The 25,438-nt window shown below is 39.6% G+C and overlaps 1 protein-coding gene across 1 annotated transcript in view; it reads right to left on the reverse strand.

Annotated features, from left to right (window-relative positions):
- Positions 1-1,179: 1,179 nt before the first annotated feature.
- The window catches only part of XKR4 (XK related 4), a 241,639-nt gene continuing 217,380 nt past the window's right edge, over positions 1,180-25,438 (reverse strand). Inside the window, exon 3 of the mRNA XM_068932704.1 lies at positions 1,180-19,312. Coding sequence (XP_068788805.1) covers positions 18,366-19,312 — 947 coding nt within the window. The 3' untranslated portion in view covers positions 1,180-18,365. The remainder of the gene's footprint in view (positions 19,313-25,438) is intronic.

Consider the following 25,438-nt stretch of genomic DNA (forward strand, 5'->3'; position numbering starts at 1 on the left):
CCTTGGCCTGGCTCACTGCACTGCAAATAGTGATGCTTTCAGGAGTCTGAAAGGAGAATAAAAGCAACAGAGCACCTTCTTCTGTCCCTCAGTGAGCAGAGGACTTCACAGGTGATAGAAAAGTCCTGGGTTTCTGCAGCTTCGTATTGATTTTGCATTAGTGGTACCTAAAATGCTGAACCAGTCCTGAGGGCAAGCGAGAACTCCTTTCCAAAGGAGCATCCTCATCACCATGGCGTAGGGTCAGGCTCCCTCTTGGCTTTTCCCCTCTTTGGTGCCGTGGACTTCCTTCCAGGGCAGGTGACCCCATGATGGATATCTGGGGAGTGGGGTGAGCCTACCTCCCGCGGAGAAGGGAGATTCAGCTCTGACAGACCAAGGAGTGAGGAGGACCTGCCTTTCCACTTCCTGGGCAAAAGGCAGTTTTTTTGGAGACCTGCTTTGGAAATAGTGCTCAGGGCACCAACCGCAGCAGCTGGAGCACCCTGCTCACTTTGGCGGAGGTGCCTATTGGGTTTTCTAGCAGTTTCCTGGGGGATTCGTGCTAGGCATGTAGGGTTGTCCAGGTGCCATGTGAAGACACTGAATCTCCCCTAGGTCTCTGAGGTAGCCTGGGAGCCACTCGCACTGCTTCTGTGCTCAGGGACCTCTGTCTTATGTAGAGGCTTCTATTGACTGTGTGGAGGACTCTGCAGGATCCTGGCAGGGAAATGCCTGCTGTTTAGGTACTTGATGCCAGAAACAAGCACTGGAATAATTATGTGGCCTGAGCATTGCACGTTATGTGATTTCACCCATTAAAATTTCTCGAAGGTTTTAGTATATATGTATAAAAGCTGAAATATATTATTAAAACCTAATCCTTGTTGGAGAAAACTGAGTTCTGCTGCATTACTTGCTGCAATTTCAGATCACCTCCATAAAACTTGTAAACTGCAAATTATTATGAATTTACACAGATACAACAGAGCAGAATTTTGCCCTATGATAATATTGCCTAGCATCCTAGAGCAATTCATGTTGGAAAGGACCCCTAGAGGTCATCTGGTCCAATCCCTTGCTCAAAACAGGTCAACTTTGGTCTTGTTGTTCAGTAATAATTTCAGAGGGTCAACAGATGGCACCCTTTTGATGATCCACCAGGGCAGAAGAGTTTTAAAAAAGACTCTAGAGATATGGTAAAATGACCACAGTGTACTTTATTTAATGAATTTGGTACCTTGTGTTGCAATAAAATAAAAAAAATCTACAAAATCCAAATATATAAAATTTTCAAGTTTTCCTTTTAAGTTTTACAAGAAAAAATCAAGTTGTAACCAAGGAAATTTGTTAGTATGAAGCACTACTTTCAACTTCATTTCATCACAAATTGCAACTTACTTAACAGACCAAAAGAACTATGGTACTGCAGTACATCAAATACTTCAAACACTGTGTTCTTTACTATAGCACATGTAACCACTGCCATGGGAGACAGTAGTCTCTAGCCAATAAAGACACTCTTCACAATCTGAACTCTAAAGGAATGTTTGTATACATGGAATCAGAATATATATATTTACAGGAAGATTTTTTTAATAACTATTTTGATTCTTCATTTCAAATAAAATACCAAATACATTTTTACAATGTTTACAAGTCAAAGCACAAGTTCTGCAATGATTATCATTCACCTCAAGTCACTGTGCTTGTACTGGGGGGATATCTACACTGTTCCATAAACACAAATGTGATCTTCCATAACTTCATTTCTGCAAGGATGACTAAGGAGTATAAGCACAGTAACAATTATTTTAGCACAATCAGTGTATAATGCAACAGTTTACAACAGAGAACTGAGAAACTATTGGTCCATTCTGTTCAATTTGCTATTTATCTGCCAACTGTTACTTTATTTTTTGTCACATAAATTGTGTACAAGATAAGAGTTAAATAACACAACTTGAATAGGAAAGAGCACACGTTTTTTAAGGCAAATTAATAAGCAGCTTATGGTGTTTTTTTTTTTTTTTTCTGGATAGTTAAACTATACCCCAACAGAACCTAAAAATAAAATGTATGTTCTGCAACTGTTAATAATTACGTCTCATTAAATTGATCTCCTCTATATATTGATCAGCATGGCTTTGAACCTGGTTATTCAAAATGGAAAGAACCTCCCCCACAAATATAGAAAGTGCATGACTTTGTATGTGCCAAAACAAAAGAAAAGGCAGTTGAGGTAGTTAGATGTAAAATGTGTTTACGAAAAATAACCAAGAAACTAAAACCAGGACATACACAGTAAAAATTTACTCATCTGGAATTGATTTTGTATCACGTAACAATTTGATGCCAAGCATGAATCTTTGTAATTTCTAAAAAACAAAACAAAACAAAACAAAACAAAACAAAAAAACCCCAGTAATAATGACAATGAATGGACACAGAATATACTATTAGAATTTGAATTTCAAGTATTTGAGTCTATTTGCATGTGCACTTTTTACAGACTTTTTATAGTGTCAGGAAGTCATTTACCTTTTATCACATGAGATCTGGTCTACTTCTGGGATTCCAGCTCCTGAAAGGCAGAAATGCAACACGAGCGCTTGAAGTTGTGCCACTGTGTGTGCCCAGAGACACCACCATCTTGGCTCGGGTGAACTTCTAGGCACCCACCTTCAATGGAGGCCACCTGGGAGTCACAAAACCAGGTGTCCTATGCCTATGTCTCTCCAAGGGACTATTGGATACATGTCCTCTGAGCAGGTCTGGGATGTAGCCATGTGTTTGGATACATGTGGGATGTACCCACATATTTGGGATCCCTCACCAAATATTCCTCCAGATTCTATATAAGCAACCCAGAGTGACACTGCTGCCCACAGATGGAGCCGCCTTGCTGGGCAGGGTGGGCTGTGCCTGCTCAGGAGCCGTGGCTGGCGAGGGCAGGCGTAGGTTTTAGCCCTTGATCATGGGAGTGTTTTTGTGATCTATCTAATCATGGTTTAAAATTAAATTTTAAAAACTCCTTCAATAGGAACCAAAACCAAAGAGAGGATCAGCCTCCACCTTGGATTACAGTTATAACTCCTCTTGGGCTTTCCCATCTGCACCTAGCACTTCTTCCATTTCAGGCTGGGCACAGTGGGCTTTTTTCAACTGGCGAGGCGGACTGGGTCCCCCATCCTGCAGACAGGAAACTGTCCAACAAAGTATTGGCTTGAATACACTCAGGATGAGCAGGGACTTGAGCTCACACCTTTGGCCCAAAGCTCTGGCCAGCAGAATCCTGGCACAGTGCCAGCCCCTGCTTTCCCTTCTGAGTCCTGCTTAAAAAGAAGAGCAAGGCAATTTTCTGTACCTAAATGCACTACATACATGTGTGAGTGCAAAAGGAGACGTCAGGATATGAATTTCATGGAGAAGCCTTCTTCTAGGAGACAGACAAAACTGGAGAAGTGTTCCTCTCTTCAATAGTAACTACCTGTGAAACACATGCCATTACTGAGCGTGCTGGCCCTTCCGAATCCTGTTCTCAGATCCTACTGCTGATCCTTTGACAATATGTGCATGTAACGGAGTACTGTGAATTCTGCACCTAACATCAGGCACCTGACTTTAAGAAATCACAGCAGGGAGCATCACAAACGTAAATATATATATTTTTAACTGGCCTGTGGAAACATAGCCTTTATACTTCTGAAATGGGTGCATGGTTTACATACAACTTACGAAAGAGAAAAATGTGTCTGTGTTATTTTGGGGAAGCGGTTTTCTATCAAGCAAGGAAAACCCGGAACTCATTTGTATATGCTTAATTTTGCCTTTCTAAATGCCCTGTATTTTGATCATGATTTTTCAAAAGTAACGTGGTTTTGAACAACTTCATTTCTCACAACTCAGCATGAGGAGTCACTAATGTTCGCAGCGTGGGCCTACTCACTAGAGTGGCAGAGCAGAGCCACCGGTAATTGTCAATTATGCTTGCACATTTTCCCCTTTAATTTTTCCTGCTCTTGCCACAGAATAGAGTGGAAAACTAGAAAACTGGGCTGTGAGATTTCTCAGAGCACCGTGGTATTACAGCTTTCCTCCCAAATTTTGTCAGGGGATCCTGCTCAGCTGCTCACGTTTTTTGGGGTGGTGCTGTGAGAATCTGAGTAATCATCCAGTTTCTCACAGAAGTCAAGGCTTGGATGTAAATCCAAGCAGAAAGTGATATTCTAATTTTGGAGGGGAAAAAACTATTTGTCAGGTCTTACTTGATAAAACACAAAGATGCTAAAAGACACACCTTTTAAACTAATGCAAAAAAATTTGTTCTTCACATAAAACAACAGTAGAGGCGATCCTTTGTTTTCCCCTGTCAATTTACAAAATTGGGAGTTGCATCTTTGAGGACTGCATTGCACCAGTTAATATAATTGGTTTTGTTCTTAGCGCTAGCATTTGTAGGTTTGGCATCCAGCTGGATGTTTTACCGTTCTGGCATTGTGGGTATTTAACATATGTAGGCATCCTCTTACCTCAGTGCTTCATAACTTTTATTCTCTGCCTTTCCTTTCCTAGAAGCATGCTACAAGTAATAGCTTGAGAAACTCCCCAAGTCTCAGTACTCAAAAGGCAACATCTGCCGCAAGAAAAAACAGACCCTTTCCCCATCATCAGCTCAGCTGTGTCAGGGGTAGCCACTGGAGAAACTGTAATGAAAGAAGAGCCGTACCTGCCTGATCCTACCCTCATGTTGGTGCCTCTCTTCCTGCCCCGTGTGACACAGTGCTAAAGACTGGGCGGTGGCTTGTCAGGATTGAAATCTTTCATGGGTTTCAGTGGCTACACGATGACAAGCAAGCATTGTGGAGGGCTACAGACTGAAGGTTAGCTGATGAGGAGAGCAGGGGCATCCTTGCCAGAGCTTGAGATAAAATTCACCTCCCCAACTTGTCCACTTTCTCTCCTGCTGCCCTTACAGCCCAGGGACTTACACTTTACGCAGGAGAGGTAGTTTTCCCTTGAAATAGAGATGTACACTTTGCACGGCATTTTCTCCACAGAAAATATTACTTTTAATAAGCTGTCTGAAATTTTAAACAGTTATTTTACTTCATCCTGGAACGCAGCCAGACATCTTGGACTTATCCAGTGACTAACCGAACTGGAAGACCTAGAAATGCTTTAGTATTACTTCCACTCTGATATTCCTTCCCCAGACATTTCTGTTACCTCAGCCTAATCAGCACTGGTGCACAACGACTGACTGTTTCACTTGACAGTAAGATTCAAGTGAGCTGTAAAATAGTCACTAAAGAGATTCCTTAAAAATAAATTCATTTGGAGTGGCACTGTGAAATTTAAAAGCAAAATGCCCAGCTACTTACTCCTGCAGCTTATTAGAGTTCATTAAATACAACAGAAGGTCATTCATTTACTACAGTGGACATTGAGGTAAGCCCTTTATGATTATAAGCTGTTGATAATCAAGGCAAATCCCAGGATAACAAATGTTACTGTCCACAGTGCTGGTGTACGTACAATTTACTGAAGTCTTCACTGGACAGAATTTCTCTATCAGTCCATTGAGAGTTTCTTCTGGTTTGTTTTTTTGCTTAGCTGTAGACAATTTGAAAAGGTCAAATATGCACAACTGTTATCAAGTCTGACTCTTACAAGATCACATGAATTTGGTTTGGAAGGCTCACACAATTTAATAATAGTCTAGAAACACTTTTACACACATTCTCTCAAAGAAAACTAAACTCAGCAGTCAATCTGAAAAACAAACTTCGAGCTCTGTGTCTCAGGAGATGAAGGGAGCAAGCATGCACAAGTTAGTTAAGCTACTGCCTTATCTGAGCGTATATTTTGTGGTAATGACTGGATAATACATTATTTTAAATTACTACTGGGCTTATTGATAGTTTTTGTAGGAAGTTATTTGGAATGTCTGCAGAGGAAGGACTGTTCCTAGATGAATTAACTGACATGCTCCTTACAAATAATAAATTTCATGAGAACAATATATAATAAGGAAGAACAATTAAAAGGATTTTTTAAAATAAAATAAGATTTCAGAGAGCTTCACAAATTTTTAAAGCACAGCTCTACCCTGACCAATGACAATAAAATCAGCACGGGGAAGAACCATATTTATTGTGTCTCAGTGGATTCTATTTCTAATGCAGTTGGCCTGCAGCAAGAAGATGACTCTCCCATTTGCTAGTGCCATGCGTTAAATCCAGAATCCAGAAGACAAGAGTGGGTTTTTCACCTCTCAGAGGCATGAACAATAACATTTTTAAAGTTAGCATTCGATTAAAGGTACAGGTAAGCAAGCATGGGAAAAAGAGGAGAGTCAGCTTCCACTTTTCAGACAGCCTTACACATGGAATGGCACCCAATGGGAAACATAGTGATGCTTATTTGCTAGCATAAACTTTAGCTTGTTAATACTACCCAATTCAAAGAATACACAGTAAAATATCTGTCTCATCATATGGAATAAACTTTGCAGGGCACAGTTGCAGGCCTTGGGAATCAATGGGAATTGATTCAAGGGAACTGCAGTCTGTAGTGCCTTAGGTGGTCAGGGCCTGCTAATCTAAGATGATCTCAAGTTATTGCCTGTTCTGTAAATCAGAAATGATCTCCAAAACAGAAGTTGTTTATTTATAGGCTGTAAAAGGCATATAGCAAGGCTTTTGGGATGATGAAGATCAACTGAAGTGCAAAATGCGATGGTTATCTTTAAAAATGTTTCTGTTTTGCAATCAATAAAATTGCTTCAATATTTCATCACTAACTTGCTTTTTCTTCTCTTACTTTAGCAGTTATCTCAATAACCGGGCATTACATAAGGGGATTGCTGTGTTTTCTACTATTACATGAGGAAAAAAAATATTTGTTATATAACTTGAGCGCCTTCTCCTTTTCTCTTCAGTGGGGATTGCATATGAGATTCATAAGCACAAGAGGAAAACGGAAGCAAGAAAAAAAATCAGAACAATATCTACTAAATTTGGCAGACTTGTTTGAGTGAATCTGTGAAGCAACCAGAACTGCCACGTTGTGCTACACTTACAGGTCACGTATGAGGTTATGGATGGGATTTCTGTTGCAGTTAGGGTGCTTCTAAACAAGCAAAAATTGATAGATTATAAAATGTTGAAAATCCTTCAGCAGTTATTCCCATGATGAGCCGAGTAACAGAATACCTGAGCATGAAGAAATATCATAATAGTTCACATACTTGATAAAATTCAAAGCTGTTCTTTTCAAAAAAAGACTTTTGCCACTTCATCTACTAACCTCCATCCTCTTATTTTTTCCCTCTCTACCTTTACAAGGGCATAAAAACACACCATCCCTGTGGTCTTCAGCTGTAGGTGACGTGAGGTCTACTTGCGCTAAAGGAACATGCACATTCAAATCCACTATTTGCTAAAGGATGTATGAGAAACTGAGAGCATAAGAAAATGCACAAGCACTTAACAGCATATTATAATATTCCTATAATATTCCATATACAGAAAAGCCCTCTTAAGAGCCTATTTTAAAAATTACGTTATTGTAGAAGCCATCTTTATCCTCTGTAAAGAAAAAGTAATTTGTTGACTCATAAGCTATCATAAAGATCTATGATTTCTAAAGTTGACAGAACAGCCATACAAAATCCTTGTCACTTAGCTTGAGATATCTTTGTCTCTTATTGCTAATAAACTACTCCTGTCAACAACAATTTTTTTATTTTGCTGTTAAAAGACTCTACTCTTCCCTTTATTCCCTGAAACAACAGGACCAGCTTTTCCACAGTGTTTCACAAATGCCCCTTAAGACTGACTGAAGGAATCACTTTTTAGCTTTCACATGTTTCTGATCTTTGGCCTCCTGGCTAACATTCCCAGTGGATACGTCTTCATGATAAAAAGTATGGACACGTTAGTCATCACGTGTACATATGTGTGTGGCATATGCAGATAGACCTGAGCTGGCTGGGGTGCAGCGGTGCAGCTGCAGCAGCAGAGTGCTGCAAAACCTGGGCTAGGAGTGGGCACAGCCAAACTGTGAGCTCTGTTGCTCTAACTCTGAGTATCGGAGTGAGGTTAAAGATTACACCACCCACTAGTTCCCGCTGATCTTTATAAACTGAAAGAGCACTAACCTATGACTTCCCTTCTTGTGAAAGGACTTCATATAAGTGGTCTGCTGACCAAAGCTCTTTCTTTGTTCAGAGATCAGTTTGGTGTGGGCACCATGAGATTTTCCCATTCTGCTTCACCTCAAATTACCTGATATCCACTTAAATGTCATATGTTAAACGCAATGAATAAAAAAGATTCTCCATTCGTTCTTCCAGTTCTTAGTGCAGTTGCTAAACGTGGTGAGTTTTTTGTCCTTTGGACATTTCTCCAGGAGAAACTGTTCTACAGCCAGCACGCTCATCTCATAAATGAAAATAAACTGCTGTTGGGTACTAACGAGAGCTATGCCAGCCACACCAATCCACTTTCACACGCAACGCCTTGCTTGTAAAAACAGCTCAAATGGATGAATGATTCATAAGACGAATGACAAGAGCTTAGCTAGGATGAATTTATTCATGTTGCATTTCTTGTAAACTCTGCCTCCAGTGTGGGCCCCACGCTGCACACAGCTAACAGAGGTTTCCCCTTTTTTCCTTAACTGACTAATGTTTGCTCACAGGAACTTGATTACTGTATTATAAGTCACAGATCTGCAGGATTAAAAATGTCTGCTAGATTAATCAGCTGCAAATCAACTTGAGCAAAGCTTGACAGGTTGCAAGCTGTTCCGATAGAACAAAAAAGGAGGAATCAATAGCAGCCACAGATACACGACAATACGCTGGCACTGCTTGGTTATAACTAGTGACAGCTTCCCCCTCTGCTGCTGTAGGATGACTTTTCATTGTCTGAATAGTGCTGTCTGAAGACTAAATCCTACCCAGAGTTGTGTGGCAGTCGAGTGGGTGGCTAAAGCATTCTCCAGTAACTTGGAGGGGGAACTGGAGCCCAAAATGGGCTACGTGCTCTGTTCTCCCTTTCAGGACAAGCGGATGCCATGGAGCCGGCCAGCGACTGGTGGCTACTTTTGAAGTGATTCTCCCCTCTTTTCTCACACATGTATGTGAAAAAGGGAAAATGCCCTTGTCTGACCCTGTCAGTGTGATTACTTTTAGATCCATATAACTACAAATCAGAGCCTGTTGGAAAGTTATTATATTTCTTAAACTCTATCCTGAACACCACCACTCAGGTCAGGAGCTCGGACACATATATAAGCCTCAGTTTAGCAAGTGTCTTCAGGAAGGCTGTCAAACTATTAGTGACTTGCAGAGCTGGGGCTTTAAAACTTTTGAATGCTTAAAAGGTTTTTTTTAAGTATGTCATATAATTGAAGACACAAGCCTTCAGTTAACTGGTTAGTAATTTCCTCTTTAGCTTTATAAAATTTAAAATTAATTCCAATCATGGGCTAAGATACAATTTGGGATACATGGATAATAATGCAGAACACATACTGGAAAAAATTAAAATAATAGATTTTTTTAAAAACTATTGGGATATGAATGGATCCAATGCTATATAAAATGCAACAGGAATTAAAATTTCAGAAATAATTTCTGTGTATTCATGGTACAGCATCTACGATTTATCTTCAGTACATAATCCATGAACTAGTAAATCTTTCCCTCTGAAAACATGTGTCAGGTAATTGCTTATGCATTAGATAACACATTCTCTTTTAGTGCTCTTCAATCAAAATTAAAGTAAGTCATGCTAATTTACCACAGGTTACTCCATAAGCTACTGATGTTGATAACATATTCAGTGAAATAAATATAACTGACATTAAATGAAATAAAGGGTTAATTGATCCCTTTGCCATTTGCCTGTATTTGTTTTCTTTTCCTTGATGAACCAAATGCGATATCGTTAGATTTCGACTTGACAGGCTTTCTCAAGGATTTGCCTGTAAAGAAAACTTGCTGGAACAAATACTTATTCTGTACAAGTCTTTATTTTGTCACTCGATTCTTTTACTGTAATATTTTAGGTAATTAACTATAACTTGAGACATATTTCCTTCACAACTCTTCATTAAAGTACTGGCGTAATATCAGGCAAAGCTATCTCCAGTAATGGCTGGAAAGCATTTTCCAATAATATGCTTTTCCTTTTGCAGTTATCACTTGATTACCCTTGATGCTGATACTCCTGATACTTTTTTTAGGCTTAGAATTTACATGACCTATCAGATTAAATCCTAGGAGAATCTCAGGATTCATTGTGCTGTAAATGTGTACATACGTACACACACATATATATATGTGTGTATGTGTAAAAGGGCATTTGATACAATAAATTTGCTCCCAACTGTGAGCCATGATCCTATTATTTTTATAAGGGGAGAAAACACTTACTTTCACAAAATACTCTATAGTGTGCTTCAAGGTGTAGACACTGACCTTACTTCTTGCATACTCCATGAGCTGGGTAACTTATACACAGCTCCTATTCAAACATATTCTCCAGAGAAGCCATGCCTGCTCCGCATGTCTCATGGGACTGCATATAGCCTGTTTGCCCTTTATTCATCCCAAACTGATTTTTTTTTCAGTAAAAGAATCGCAGTTGCAAAGGGAGCGCACCGCAAGCTCAGGTAACTTTGGCTATGGCTACACGATATAACTGTGGTGCACACACACAAGTCAGTCTAAGCTCCAACAAGAAACCAAGTGAACTTGGCTAGAGCAGCCCAGAGTGCCTTAACAGACCTTATTCAAGGCAGGGTATTGTGATTCAGGCTTTGTCACAGTGCTAACCATGTTCACACAGCTTTTGGTCAGGCTGGAAGGCTAGGAGAGTGATTCTGCACCTTCCCAAAATATTTAGGGTAGACATTACTCTGGCTGGACACATGCGATGACAAGGGACATGCACAACAGCTTCTGAGGCCTCAACGCTAAGGGGACTGGATGCATCCAAATACTAGAAGTAATGTCTACGCTGCCCAGGTAACCTTGAGTTTTAAACAGAGAGGAAGAATGGCCTCAAAATAAGAGGGAGGGAGTGTGCCCTTCTCCTCCGGAGCCTGAAGCCCTATAGCCTTCTCTTGAGAGCTAGTAGCTAGTGGTTTGAACCACTGTGAGCTGAGACATAACTGAGCCTGGCTCTCCCCTTGGTCTCTGCTTACCATAAATCCACTGCGCAAAACCTGCCTAACAGCACTCGTGGGCCTGAGTCCTTCAGGCGAGACAGGCAGAAAGACATCTGCTTGGGGGACCCTGGCAGGTTGTGGTGGGAGATAAGTGCTGAGCTACTCCGTGCTGTGAAGATTGAGGGGTTTCTGACCAAGTCTGGGAGCCAAATTTTAGGTGCTTGAACCTTTCCCATAAAAAATTCAGGAGCTCCATGTCAGTGCAGTTGGGAGGATCACAGTATTGGACTGAGGCCCCTGATGTGTCCCAGGTATTGTGCTTTCATCTGGCCCGGTCACGCAGTCCTCCTCTCTGAGGGCTCTTTGGTGCAGCAGGTGGGGGAGGCAGCCCAGGGTTGTGCCCCGGCCTTGCCCCAGCGTGGGCTCTTAGTGCCCAAGCACAGCCTAGCTCGTGCCTTGGTACCTCATTAGGTACGTGGACGCTTTCCTAGATATTCAACCAGCAGCTTCTTTATGCTGAGGAAATCACTTTTTTAGTGAATGCCTGTTTTGCAATAGCTATTACATACTAGGTCGCTGAGTGGATGCACTTATTTCACACTAGAAATGCTTTTACGAGGTTCTGTTTAGTCAAAAAAAAAAAAGGCATTTTAAGCACAGAATAAAAAAGTTCCCACATGGACTGCTGGTACAGAGTAACTATGTTTGCTAAAAGGATGCAGCCTTTTCTATAGTAGGACAGTTTCCTTGTGTAGAAAAGCTGCGAGTAAGCTTAGGGCTGCTGTATACCCAGAAGTAAGATCTAGAAGCTGTTGCTTCCAATAATGTCTGAAATAAGAGGGTGAAGCATCTGGATACAGATGTTTGCATCCATAGCAGTCAGATTTTTGTTTCTATGAATGTAGTATCGAGTTACATTGACAAATCTATTACATTTTTAAGCTTATCCAAGCAATTCCTGGAGACTAGAGCTTTGGCTAGGCTTTAAAGCTTTTTGGTTGTTTTTATTTTGCAGACTACGCCTTGCATATAGGGGTTTATACATGATCTTTCTATTAGTTGGCCACTTTTCTCACAGTTTCTTGTGAATGTCTGCCAATGAATACCGCATGTGCAAGTATGTTATAATTATACAAGAGCTTGTTTCTTACCTCTCTAGCTGGTGCAAATCACCCCATTAATGTGCTGAAGAGGGCTTTTCCCCTGCATCTTGCATACCTGTCCTCTTTGCTCCAGGATTCAGAGTAGGCACATGGCTTACTAATGAGTATAAGATTCGCTGCGTAAGAATAAGATGCTTAGCACTCACAGCAAACTTAAGTACAGGGTCCAAATGTATGAGTTTACAAAAAGTTCCTTTTAATGAATGTGCTGGTCAGCAATTGGTGTGTATAATGATCACTGGAAATGACTGTGGTTTCACAGGCATTTTTGAAAGTCTCCTTAGTAGGATCAGAAAACGGCAGCTCAACCAAAATGGGTAAATTCATAAGTGTCTGAACTAAGAAAAAAAAGGAAAAAAAGAAAAGAATTGTTTTGATTCGTGCTATGGTGGCACAAAGCTTAGGGTATATATTTCTGTTCGAGCCCAGCGACATTCAGGCTCTTCAATATAAAGCAGAACTCCAGCTGGTTCAGTTAGGAGCTAACAAAGTACAGTGACGACCTGATGCTTACGCAGTCTGAATTCAAGCAATTATTCACTGAAGGCTAGGAGCCTGATTTTTCTCATGTTCTCACCAGTATAAATGTGAAGAAATCCCACCAAACACCTGCAGCGAGGTCACTACTGTAAAATACGCTTAGAAATGGGCCCAGTGGACCGCTCACGTGTTAAAAAAGCTTTGCAAGTTATCGGTAAATCACTCATCTCAGTGACACTATTCCTCTAACCTTGCCTGAGCAAGGCTTTACGAGGTTATCCCCATCTCTCCTGTAATGAAATCTGCTCATATCAGATGTGAGAAATCATCTTGGGAGCAGATCACTCAGCAATTTGCATCCAAGTGAAAATGATGACAGAATTTGTTTCAAAAAATCGCTACATATGAATTGCAGTAGTCTGTTGTGCATTTTTTTATTCCCAGATTTAAACGATTCTGTTCTTATTTTGAACTTTATCTGTTTTATCAGAATAAAGAGAAACGGATTCAATGCTCTAAGGAAAAGACATAGTTCTATAAACAATCAAGGGAGGGTTTCATAACATGATGTCTCTGGTAAATAAATGGCTGTTTGCCACTTACTCCATTTGGCTTTCTGCTGAGAGCACGGGCTTCATGCGAGATACTCTAATTGCTACAATTAGCAAAATTAAATGGCTTATTGTGTATTTAGACAATTCTTCCCACATTCTGTATTGTTATACTACAGAATGAGTAATTACAGTGTGGGGATTGTAAATGCATGGACACGTGTTGTGATTATTTTCGTCGCGCACCTTTTGTGGAGACATGGCCTAAAAGGGCTCATTCGGATGGATGCACAAATGCAATTTACTCTGCTTCCCACCCAGCACGGGAGCAGAGAGGCAGCAGTAGGACCCCAGCAACCTGCTGAGGTCTTTTCCTTGGCATTATGCAGACAGTGCAGGAGGTGCAGAGCTGCAGAGTAAATCACAGCATCGCGTTCACCCCGGATTGCATGACCTCAGGGGCTGAGCAGGAAAAGGGCAGAGGCTTTGGGAGCTGACTCTCTGGCAGAGACAAACCAAACTCAGCACAGAGCCATTTTAAAGGTCTTACAGAACTGCATGATCAAATCATAAAGATTTCTAAATTTGTTATTTAGCTTTTTTAATAAATGAAAGGCTAGTCGTGAATATTTGTTGGCCAATAGAAAGTAAATGAATATATTGTTTTTTAGAGTGATTGGGAATACCCTTCCAAAAAAAAGCAGCATTTGGACTTTTAGTACCATTCACGAATTACCCTTTTGGGGAGATAATAATGCATTGATTAGACATATTTTAAGCAAATTTGGGGTTAATAACTATTCACCACATCATAAAAATTACAGCTCCAGTAAAATTTTAATTTTCCTCCTCTGCTTAACGGTTTACAAAATCAGGTAGCACGAGGCCTAGCATTTAATTTTAGAAGGAAACTTTTTATCTAATCCCAATGTTATAGAAATGAATTAATAGAAAATCTGTTGCTTCGCCATTGAAAATAGTATTTAAATGCAATCAAGCCCACACAAGCCAAGCACAGAATCATTGTTCTAGCACAAGAAGCAGATTTCAGGTGACAAGCAAAAGTAGAAATGAGTTTTTTCATTATTAAAATGCATGAAAAAAACTATTGCACATATTTTCAAACAATTCATTTTAAAAAAAGACTATCTTATTGTAGGACAAATAACATTTCTTTTAAAATAAGACAGAAGTTTTATCTTACATTTTCTTATATATTTTCTGAATGAATATGGGTATGCAGTACCTTTTCTTCACCTAATCAGAATAGTGAATATTACTTAAATTGTCTTTTCTATAGCATACAAATCCACAACCCTTAAAGCTTTAGGACTAAGTCTTTAACCAGATAAGCTATCTCTAGGTCTGCTGGCAAATTTGCTAGGTTCATTAATACAATGCTTACATGACATTTATTTCTAACAGACAAAGAGATGTGATTGCTTTTCTTTACAAGATTATAATAATGAACTTTTTTTTCCCTTTTATTCAGGAATGGAGTCTTAAAGACCTGATTTTTTCATTATTTCAAAAGCAGAAGTTAATTTTTTTACAATTTTTTTTTTGCTATTGCTGTCTTAATTGAACTCTATTGATAGATCTTAAAACTGTCTGTGGTAAAAAGAATAGTGCATATTGATTATTAACTGTCCATAAGGCCATCATGGAATTTCAACATGGACTATGTTTAATCTTGATAAATTCTATAAAAAATTCTTACAGCTCTGTAATGTGACTGTTCATGAGAAACTGTCCATGCAGTCATCTGAGTGTTATATTTCAATGGGCGTCCTATCCTCAGTGAAAGTATCACTGACGCTGAGTACGTAACATTTTGCAGAGCAAATTTTGACTCAGTATAAAATGACTTCTCTCCCTTCCTCAAACACCTGGATTGGTTTCTAACATCATGCTGTGCATACATGCTACCATTTACGGCTCTGCGCACTCAGTGGTTATATGTATATTAGAACCTGCGGTGCTTCATTTAAATCTATAAACATTATTTAAAAAAAAGTTAAAAAGGATGGGAAGGTTCAGAAAGTAAATGCTAGAAATTAAAACCCAACTGAACAAACAACCCCTCTGTGACCTTCCTTCCAAAACCAAGCAAGAGTATCAATAAAAACCCACCCCAAACCTTCTTCAGAAACCTTGCAAAGCGAGCGCTGTAAGCGGGCTGGACCGTCACCTTCAAAATCCTGCATTAAGCAACGTTTCCTCAGTTCTGCAAGCCCTGACCGAGGGGTTTCCAGCTGCGAGCAGCAGCAGGACCGGCTGCGAGGGACACAGCAGAGGAGCAGCCTCGCTGGCGGCAGTGATGCCGCCCTCCCCGCAGCCTCCCCGGGCGAAGGGGACCCGGCTGGCCGGCGGCAGGGACCCGCTGCAGGGAGCCGGGAGCCCAGGGCTCTCCACGCGCTGCCCACGGTGCCTCCCGCGGGCTACCGTTCCTCAGGTATTAAAGAAGCAGCAAATCTGTAGAGCTGTTTCCAAAATCAGCCCTCACATCTTGGATAACCAAAGTTTCCCCTTTGCCTGGTTCATAAAGCAAAACCGCGATTTCCTTGCGTGGCCGAGTGTTCGGTGCTGGAATGAGGGCTTTGACTGGGCAAAGGACTTGCTCCCCAAATCTTTTTTTGGCAGTTAGTACAATGGTGCATTTTTTTTTTTGACAAAATATGAGTGCTTTTCTCTGAATAATCTCCATGGAGCCAGGGCAAACGCTTTGTACAAAGCTTCAGGTTTGGACTATCAAAGGATTATTTTATTTAAAAATGATTATACAGGCAGCTGGCCACTGCTTAATTTGTAAATATCTAAGAAACCCTTGAAACATGGTTGTTTCCTGATCTGTGTAAAGTTCCTTCTGGCTTGCAGATTCCTGCACTTTCACAGATATCTTGTTTTGAGGAACTTGCCCCAGGAAAAAATAACAGATATTGAACATCTCACGAATAAAAAAGTCAACATTAAAAATGGTCGATTGAACGCATACAAATCAACATAGGCTGTGTAACCTCTGCTATTTCATAGTACAAATATTAGTAACAGGAAAGACTGAAATTTACCCAGCAGCATATACAGCAGGGATTACCCTGAATATACCTGACAGTGAAGACAAAAATACCAATCATCAGGTCTTCTCCATCCTGACAATGCTGATTAAAACAGTAACTCTTGAGTTCTGCTTCACGCTCCTAAAATGGATGGAAATAGTTATATCAAATTGTTTTTTATGGAATCACTGGGTGTCTTTACAAGCCGCTTACATTTGAAGCAGGATCCACAGTTTATGGAATATTCTAAAAGTACCCGTGTAGGCTTTCATATGGCATTACACTGCAAAACAAATCCATAATGTGTGAAAATCATGTTTGTATCAACCTGCAGAAGCCAGTTGATAAAATTCATGGACCAATTCTTAAATTCTAAGCTATAAAGAGAATGAAATGTATTAAAAGATTTGAGGTTTATAAAAAGTAACCTTTTTATACCATATTTTTACTTTACAAAAATATTGAAATAATCCATGAGTTATTCACTCTGCACCAGCATTAAAAAAAATACTATCAAATTTTGACTTGCACCTTTAACACATCTGAAAGCACCATCAGGGGATACTTTTAACATAAAGAAGGATACCATTGACTAGATTCAGGGAGGTATTTAAAACCCAAAAGCTTGCAGCAAAAGCACTCTATTACGAGAGGTTCAACATAACTCTTAGACGTATCTGGAAACAAGTCCTGAACAGGCTCAAGAGGGTCTTCCACATAACTTGGTTATATGGTACTTTAGTGAATATACTTACTAAGAGGTGGCCGAAAGCCTTTAAAAGACATCACTTTCACCTTGGGCGGGAAATATCAGAGCTGTCCGTACTTGTTGAGAACTCGATTGGTCTTTCCTGCTTCTGGTTCTTGTAGGGCTTGTGCCGCTCCGTTTCTGTCCCTCAGGCAACGATATCGATCTTGCTTTTGTACAATGTTTGGCACTAGAAAGGTATGGCATATCACGGTCTCTTATCACCCCTGCATACATTCACACACTGAATCATGCATTCTGAGTCCTGAAACAGAGAGAAGTTTCAGTGTGTTCATCTCCTCATAGGTTCCTCCCAAATATCTGAAGGGGGTCCTCCAAAAAGTTTAGAATATGAAAACTATTCTTCCCTGTTCTTTTACATATGTGTTTATTTTTTGCAAATTGAACACTGAATCATGATTATCATTTAATTTACATCACTCCGTGCTAGAGCTCCTTTTTTTCTCCTGAAAACCAGAAGTGAGCTGCATAGGATTTCTGTTGAAAGTAACATAACGAACTTAAACTGAAATTCCACTGAAAACAAGCAGTTCTGTTGGTACTAACGCTTATGACTTAATTAATCAGAATTTGGTTGATTTGTAACTGATAGCCTTACAAACATTTTGCAAACCTGTTCTAAACTGAATGGTTTATCTGTGGGAGTGCTGAGGACTACTATGCTACTATTTTTTTTTCCCCCAGAAACCACTTTTCATAACAGCAACATTGCATGATACAGTTTTGTTATTTTCGACAAGATTTTTTTTTGCCATTGACTATGCAAATATCAATCATTCATTTCTAAAACAAAATGCACTACTGGCTAAAGTTGAAAGCTCTGATCAGAACCTTCTAATGCTTTGACTGTGAGTACTGTGCAGTCAGAGTTTCATAGCAGCAAGGAGTCATGGGTGAGTTTCCCCAGCTGAAGTAACTGATCTCTGTGCGTGTGCGTGTGCGTGTGTGTGTGTGTGGTTTTTTTTTTTTTTAGGCTTTCAGGTGATGCTGCTGTATCAGAGTCCTGCAGAGAGACTGCACACAGTGGATCAAATGATAATCATGATGATAGCCAGACTAAGAACACTACGGCTTGTTTCTCTATTTGCAGTACGCAGTTTAGTTATTCTTACAGCCCTACCGTCATCCCTTAATTCGGACTGTAACGTCAGAGCTTCTTCAAGCTGTGGGTATTTTTTTTTGTTTATAAGGTGGTTTCATATTCCAAGCGCTCCTGGATAAGGGCATCATCTTTATACTGTAGCCGTGGAGGAGCAGGGGAACATTCAAAAGCTAGGATTGCCTTCCTCAGGCTCCTGTCCAACACGTGTCTCTCCCAGGCTGGGTACCTGTTCCTGAACAGATCGATTTTAATGACAGACTCCTCAATCCTTGGTGGCCGGGAGGAAGGTGTGGAAGGTGCGGTGGGTCTCACCTGAAACACAGGCACACACCCATCCCTCTCTGCAAATTTTTGATCCCGCTCGCTCGTGACACTCCGATTGTTAGAGATGGACCTTAGAGTGTTTGTTGCCACTTCTGGGGGTAGAGCGAAGGCAGCGGCAGGGTCCTCACAAGCACAGCTTGGCGACTGCCCGAACCGCGGTCCATTGGGGTGAAAGAAGGCATAGTACATCAGCATAAAAACAATGCCTGTTAAAAAGCTGCTGAACACTACACACAGTGCTGGTATGGCAAACGCATCAGAGATTGGTGGGGCCTTGTACAGATACCACAGAGCACTCAAGGCGGTATTTTCCAAAAGGATCACAAAATAATAAATGAAAAGCCTACAGCGTGTCCTTCCTTCCTTGACGTTGAACCAGCTAAAGATATAGATTATCCCAACTACCATGTCGAAAACTATCTCCTCCCATTTAGTGATGCAAAACTCTGTCTCACAATGGACGATCCAGAAGGTCATGATGCACCAGTGGAGCACGATGAAGATCCCAAAGTACAGCTGGAAAACCGAGGCAAACAGAGCGAAAGTAATAACCCTTGCTGCAATTGTGAAGAAATGCCAACAAAACTGGATTATAACAGCCATATAACTGATGGGCTTCTTGTCATCACGGGAGTCACGGAGGGCCTTTTGGTAGGAAGCCAAAGCCCAAGCCAGGGATACGAGAGATGCTGCAGCAGTAAGACCTAGGAGAGAACAGAAGATGCACTTAAGGTATAGTTTGTATGTCAGCGCTTGGTTGAAACCGGTGAGATCTTCGCTGCTTTAAGCGCACTCTTCACAACTCACGTAAGAAAATCCATCCATTCTCCTTTAGTTCAGCCAACACTGAGGACTGGACCCCCTATTGCTGAGACTTCCTTGCTCTTACAAGCATGTTAGCGTTTGGTAGTTACACAGGAACAAGAGCGGGCAACAAACTACACTTTGAAACACTTGGCTAGCAAATTTATGTTTGAAATGCATTCATTAAATTCACAACACCAAGCAAGTCAGCGATAGGTCTCTTCGTCAATTGTGTGATTTAATAGGCTCTATTGCAGTTATTATTTTGAAGAATATGAATTTTTTGATAAGTCATTAAAACAGCTCGATATAAAGCAATTGCATCTAATTAGAATGTTAGCATCTTTCACACATACAGTACATTAAATCAGCTAAAATGTGATAATATACCTACATCTTAAAATATAATTCTATGGATATGTGTTATGGCTAGTGAAGTTAATAGCTTGACAGACTGGACACAAAACAGAGTTAACTGAAGATTCTGAGGTGGAAGAATTTTCTGTTGGAAGCCACAGATTCTGTGATATCTGAACGTTTCATAGGATCCGCATAGTTATTTTGTCAAAAATTAGCAACACAAATGCAGAAAGATTTTAATTTTTATTACATTAACATAACTCTTGATATATCAAAGTTTAAACTGCAGCACTCATGCTGAAGGAGAAATGTTGCCCATTTCAATAATTCCACCATTTTTAACAGAATTTTTAGTATGTAGAAATTGTCAAAACTTTATTTCGGGGATTAAATTGATTTTAGCAATGATGGAATTTTCTACGGAATTAAAATTCTGAGCTTAGATGCTCCTAAAGGAAGGAAAAACAAATTAATATCGAATAATCACTGTCTCTCCCATATATCCCAGAACTGCTCACTTGTAAAGCACTGAACTATAGTATTTATGGAAAATCTGTCAAACATTTTTCACAAAAAATTCAATACAACTTTACTTTTAGAGTATTTTCAAACATGACTGTGAAAATAGTTCACCTTGACATAAAATATAAATATAAAATATAAAACCAGTAAAGAATACTTTTTACAAAAGCTTCTTTAATACTTATTTTGTGTGCATATTTTTCTTTTTCTCAAAGATTTTGATTGTCATGTGTAGATAAACTTAGAAAAAAGTTGATTTGCAATTAAATGTAATTTTTAAACTAATCTGTTACTTCCTTTTCCTAATCAGAAAAATACATTACATTCCCATTTAAGCAGTGATACAATTGAGCATAGTTATTCACATGCTTAACACTTATACATCGTTTTATTGGAAATTAATTATATTTCTTATTTACTAGATGATTAATTTTTACTTATGATTTATATCAAGCTGCTTTGGATGGAAATGGGAATTCACCTGAAATGCAGAAAACATGCATTTTAAATGTGTTTATTATTTAAATAAAATTTCAATGAGTATGCTGGATAGAGAGGAAAAATGTATCAAACTTTTTATATTTCAAAATTATTTATTAACCAAAGCAAATATTACATACAGTTAATGAATGAATTCATAACTCTTAGCATCCCACACTGTGAATTTATTCATAATCATAAAATGATAACGACATTTCAGCTTATTCAGTTTCTAAACATTTCCTTAACTTTGAATTTACTGGTTATTGAACTAAATTAAACTGAAATGGAGAATATATTTCTTTTGTCTGCTGTTTAAGGCTGTTTAATCATTTCAGCAAACTTGGATTATGGATGCATAGATAGCAGTTTTCTTCCCAGTCCAACAGTTTTTTTAGAACCCAACTATCACGAGTGTATTAGTTAAATATTATGAATATTTAAGTTTAATGCAAACTGCATTAATACACAGTAGTTTGTTTAAGCTTCAATATGTGTTGTAAAACAGACACTTTTGAAAAAACACATGCCTTAAAATAGGCAAGTGTAGATTATGGAAATAACACCTGATTCTGAACAAAACAATCTATTCCAACAATCCACCTGGCTTAACACATTAAGATTTTGCTCAGTAAGTACAGAGGAATGCATCGCTCTCAGGAGGGATCGCTTGTGTTTGCCGGCACCCCTCCTTCAGTCACTGGCAGGGTGTTAATTATGTTGTGAGCTCCTGTGAATTTGACGTGTCTTTTTTTTTTTTTTTTTTTTAAAGAGAAAATTACCAGAAAAGCAATCAGCAGAAATATGGGACAGACTTATAATTTGAGAGAGAATTTGTGAATAAAACATCTTCACTTCTCTTTCCGCTCAGATGCCCGGATGCCGAAACACTAACATTACTGCTGGAATCCTCCCTTACGGAGAGGACAAACACTCAGCAAGGTAGACAGGAAGGAGACACGGTATAAACTGGTGTTTTCATTTCTGACACGCGTATTTGCTTTTCACTCTGGGCTGCCTTTCAGTGACCATTATCTCTAGAGACAGCCGGAAATGTAAGTTCTTGCGTTCTTGTAGGAATGGTTTAATTATTTCTGAGAAAACAAGAGTTCAATTTCCCTTATGAAATGAAAAGTTTGGATAGCTAGATTACTACATGGATACCGTAAAAGAGAATCTTCCAGCACAAATGAGCACTCTAAATGAGAGCTCAAAAATAGCATTATTAGCATGAGAAAGAATAATGTGAGAGAAAAGTCCATATATTTCTCTGCAAATGTAACTTTAATGACCTCACAAACTCCCCTGAGGTTTGTATAGATATCATCAGTTTTACATTAAGAGCTGTGAAATCGTACATCAATGCACACAGAACGTACCAAATAAAATGTTAAAATCCACAGGAATTTCCAAGGTCCTAATATGAATTCATTCATAGTCATTTTCTCTGCCAGAAAGGAGCAAGTACAACAGCAAGTTAATTCTCTTATTGAAGTAGTCATTAATAGGGAAGCATCCACTGCTCTTACGGAACAAAGCGAGGGATTCAGGAATACAGGAGACAAAGGAACGTACAAACAGAAAGAACTACTACTACTACTACTACTGTTAGGAACCTATTCTTGTGCTATTAGCAGTGATGTTAGAGCTACAGAATCAAGATGAAACTAAATGCTTCTTGGGGACCCTCCATTTTTCTTTACTGATGAAGCCTAGCACTAAACAACTATTAAAAGTATAATTAATGACACAAAATTCATGCAAATGGCAGCTTGCTGATAAAGAAATGTCATAATATAAATAATTCACAGTGAAAGGTTAGACATAAACAAAATTATTGGAGAACCAAATGGCTAATTCATTAATTAGAACATATTGACGCATTTTCTGAGTAGAAATCTCCTTATATTTCAAAAAAACCCCTAAAATAGATTTTGATCAAAACAAAACTTTAAATACACTAAAATGGTGTCAGGAAAAAAGGACAAGATGTCCTCTAGTGTTAACGAAAAACAAATAATTTGTAGCATTGCAGGGGCGTAACTTCAGCAGAGGGAATGCTTATTTGCCATCCAGGAAGTAACAGACAGCCCGCAAGCCCATTCATGGAACCACCCCGTTCTTCAAGAGCAGGTACTATTCTTTTCTGCCCTCTCTGCTTCAGCCTTTTGACTGTCTGTCCGGGGGCTACAGCAGCTTTCTGGCATTTTTCAGAGCAGTCAGAACCACCCTGGTCAGCTGTATATGGAATCTTGTTTCCTCATTTCTTTCTATATAACAGAGATTCTTGCCTTTTATACATTATGGCATGTTTGTACTGGCGCTGCACATCTGATACTCATTAAACTGGAATGAGCTACAGAGCATTAAAGGCAAGATAAAAGCTAGTAATACCTTTTACAGGAAAAAGTAAGCAACGTATATAAGGGAAAAGAGGATGTATACAGAGATGGATACATTTACAAATGTTATTGTAATTATTTCAGAAAAGCAAGCTAAAATAACTACAGGAGTGCTAATGAAGTTCTCTAAAACAGTATTTGTGAGAAATCAGCCTGAAATGTTTCACCTGAATGTGAGTAGTAAAGTTGTTCATGGCAGATACAGGTTTTCTGTATTACACCCTTCCCTTCCTTGACAATTCGCAGCTTAATTGGATCCTGCTAACACCTCTGCCTTTGCATTTTGATTCCTGCCCGCATGCACAATGTATTAAACTTTGAGGGAAGCAATTCAACTTCTAAGCATCATATATGACTCCATAGTCTATATTTTTCCTCTGCTCCCACAATGTAATCTTTAGACTTGGGTATAACCAAAAAAGTCTGGGTCTTGTTCTCACACCAATCTTACATTACTCCTGATTTGTATCTGAGAGAGTAAAGATAGATTCAGGTCCATAAACTACTCTTCTGTAATCACATAAATCCATAAAGCCTTTATGGAAGAAGTGCAGAACACCTCAGGCCAACTGAAAATCCTACAACTGTGTGAAACTGATAAGAGAAAATCCTCCTCGACATTCAATCTACTTTCAAAAATCCAGCTCTCGCCAAGGCTTCTCCCTCTGCTTCATCCTCCTGTTTCAAACTTGTACTCATGTGACCGTTTCCAGGAGTAAATTCATGCTAGAAGCAGGAATACCGAACACAGCAGGACATCTGGGCACAACCATTTTGGCTAGGATCGGGCACTATGAAACATGTCTGAAAGAAGACTCTTTTTATGCATTTTTTACCCAGCTAGAGAAGTGAAAATGTATGCATCCAAGTTTTAAGGTGCTTCTCCAAACCAAAGCCAAGCAAAGAATCTATAATATTCATCAGTTCCCCATCAGGCCCTAATCCTGTAGAAAAGGGTATGTCATGACTGCTCCTCTTCAGCTTCCAAAATGAACTTGCTACATTTACTGAGCCTTTGTCATGCTACCACGAAAGCGGCCATGAGCTTGAGGCCCACGTACAGGTATTGCAGGCAGCCTGAGAATAGTCTGTGGGTCCTACATCACCTCTTTTATTCCCATATATGAGTATGGCAACAGTGTACTAGAGGGTATACTGTGCTGCCAAGCATGGTTTAGCACACAAGTGCTCTGTGTGCTCCAGGTGCCCTTTCTGGCCATACCTGGACTGTGCTCCCAGGTTCCCAGTGAGGATTTTATGCTCACGGGTCTCATTCCCTGCCCAGGCCTGGAAGATGAAATCTGAAATCGAATTTTACATTTTCTGCTCTCCTATTATTTGAAGAGTTAAAATACAAACTTCTGCACTTACCTGGGTTATTTTTCCCCTTGGTCACTGCAGATGTAGCCTGCTGGCATAAGCTGCAGCACTATATTGGACTATCCATATTGGAACCCATCCTTAAAACCTTAAGAGCTGGTGCTGCAGTCTAACTTCAGAAGATTGCTGTAAATCAGCAGTTCTGATCTCCAGCCAGCATTTCTATAGTAGATCCTTTCTCTCTAAAGGCTTCATAGTTAGGGGCATTTCTTGTATGAGGATCCTACTTTTTTTCAGCAGAAGGAAACACCATATATTAACATCCTCAGGCAGGCCCAACCCCTAAAATATGCTGAACACTGATCCTGATGTATAATTTTGTACTCTAAAGTTTGTGTTGTTATCACAAAGAGGTTCCAGGGCCATAAGCATGTTGGCAAGACAACCTTAATGCTCTTATACAACAGCAAGTTAGTCTGTATTAGCTGTCCTCAGTCAGCTGCCACAACATGTTTTTGAAGTCTCCAGTGAACGGTAATGCTTATTCTACCAGTGTAAGTGATTCCATATTCACTACTATTCCTTGCGTGAACACATAGTCAAAGGCGTTCTGTGGCACTGAAACTAGCTGCTCGATAGCCAAAGGGGACTTGCTTCTCCCTTCTTAGGTGCCACTCCATATGATTGTACCCAGACAAAAAAGGCAACTTGCTGAAATATTTCATTTCTGCAGTTTTGCTTAGACTGTTGGCTACTCATAAATATGGGAATGAGGATGAGTATCTAGCTGTTCGCATTTCCACTGTTTGTCTCTTTTTTTGGCATTTACAGCTGGGGGTATTCAAGGTAATATAGACTGTTTCATCAGCTCATCCTCCAATATATAGTTCTCCTTTCTCCCACCACATACTGGGGTGGCATAACACGGTGTTGGGGATGATA

The sequence above is a fragment of the Struthio camelus genome, chromosome 2 (genome assembly GCF_040807025.1).
Source record: "Struthio camelus isolate bStrCam1 chromosome 2, bStrCam1.hap1, whole genome shotgun sequence".
Taxonomy (NCBI): domain Eukaryota; kingdom Metazoa; phylum Chordata; class Aves; order Struthioniformes; family Struthionidae; genus Struthio; species Struthio camelus.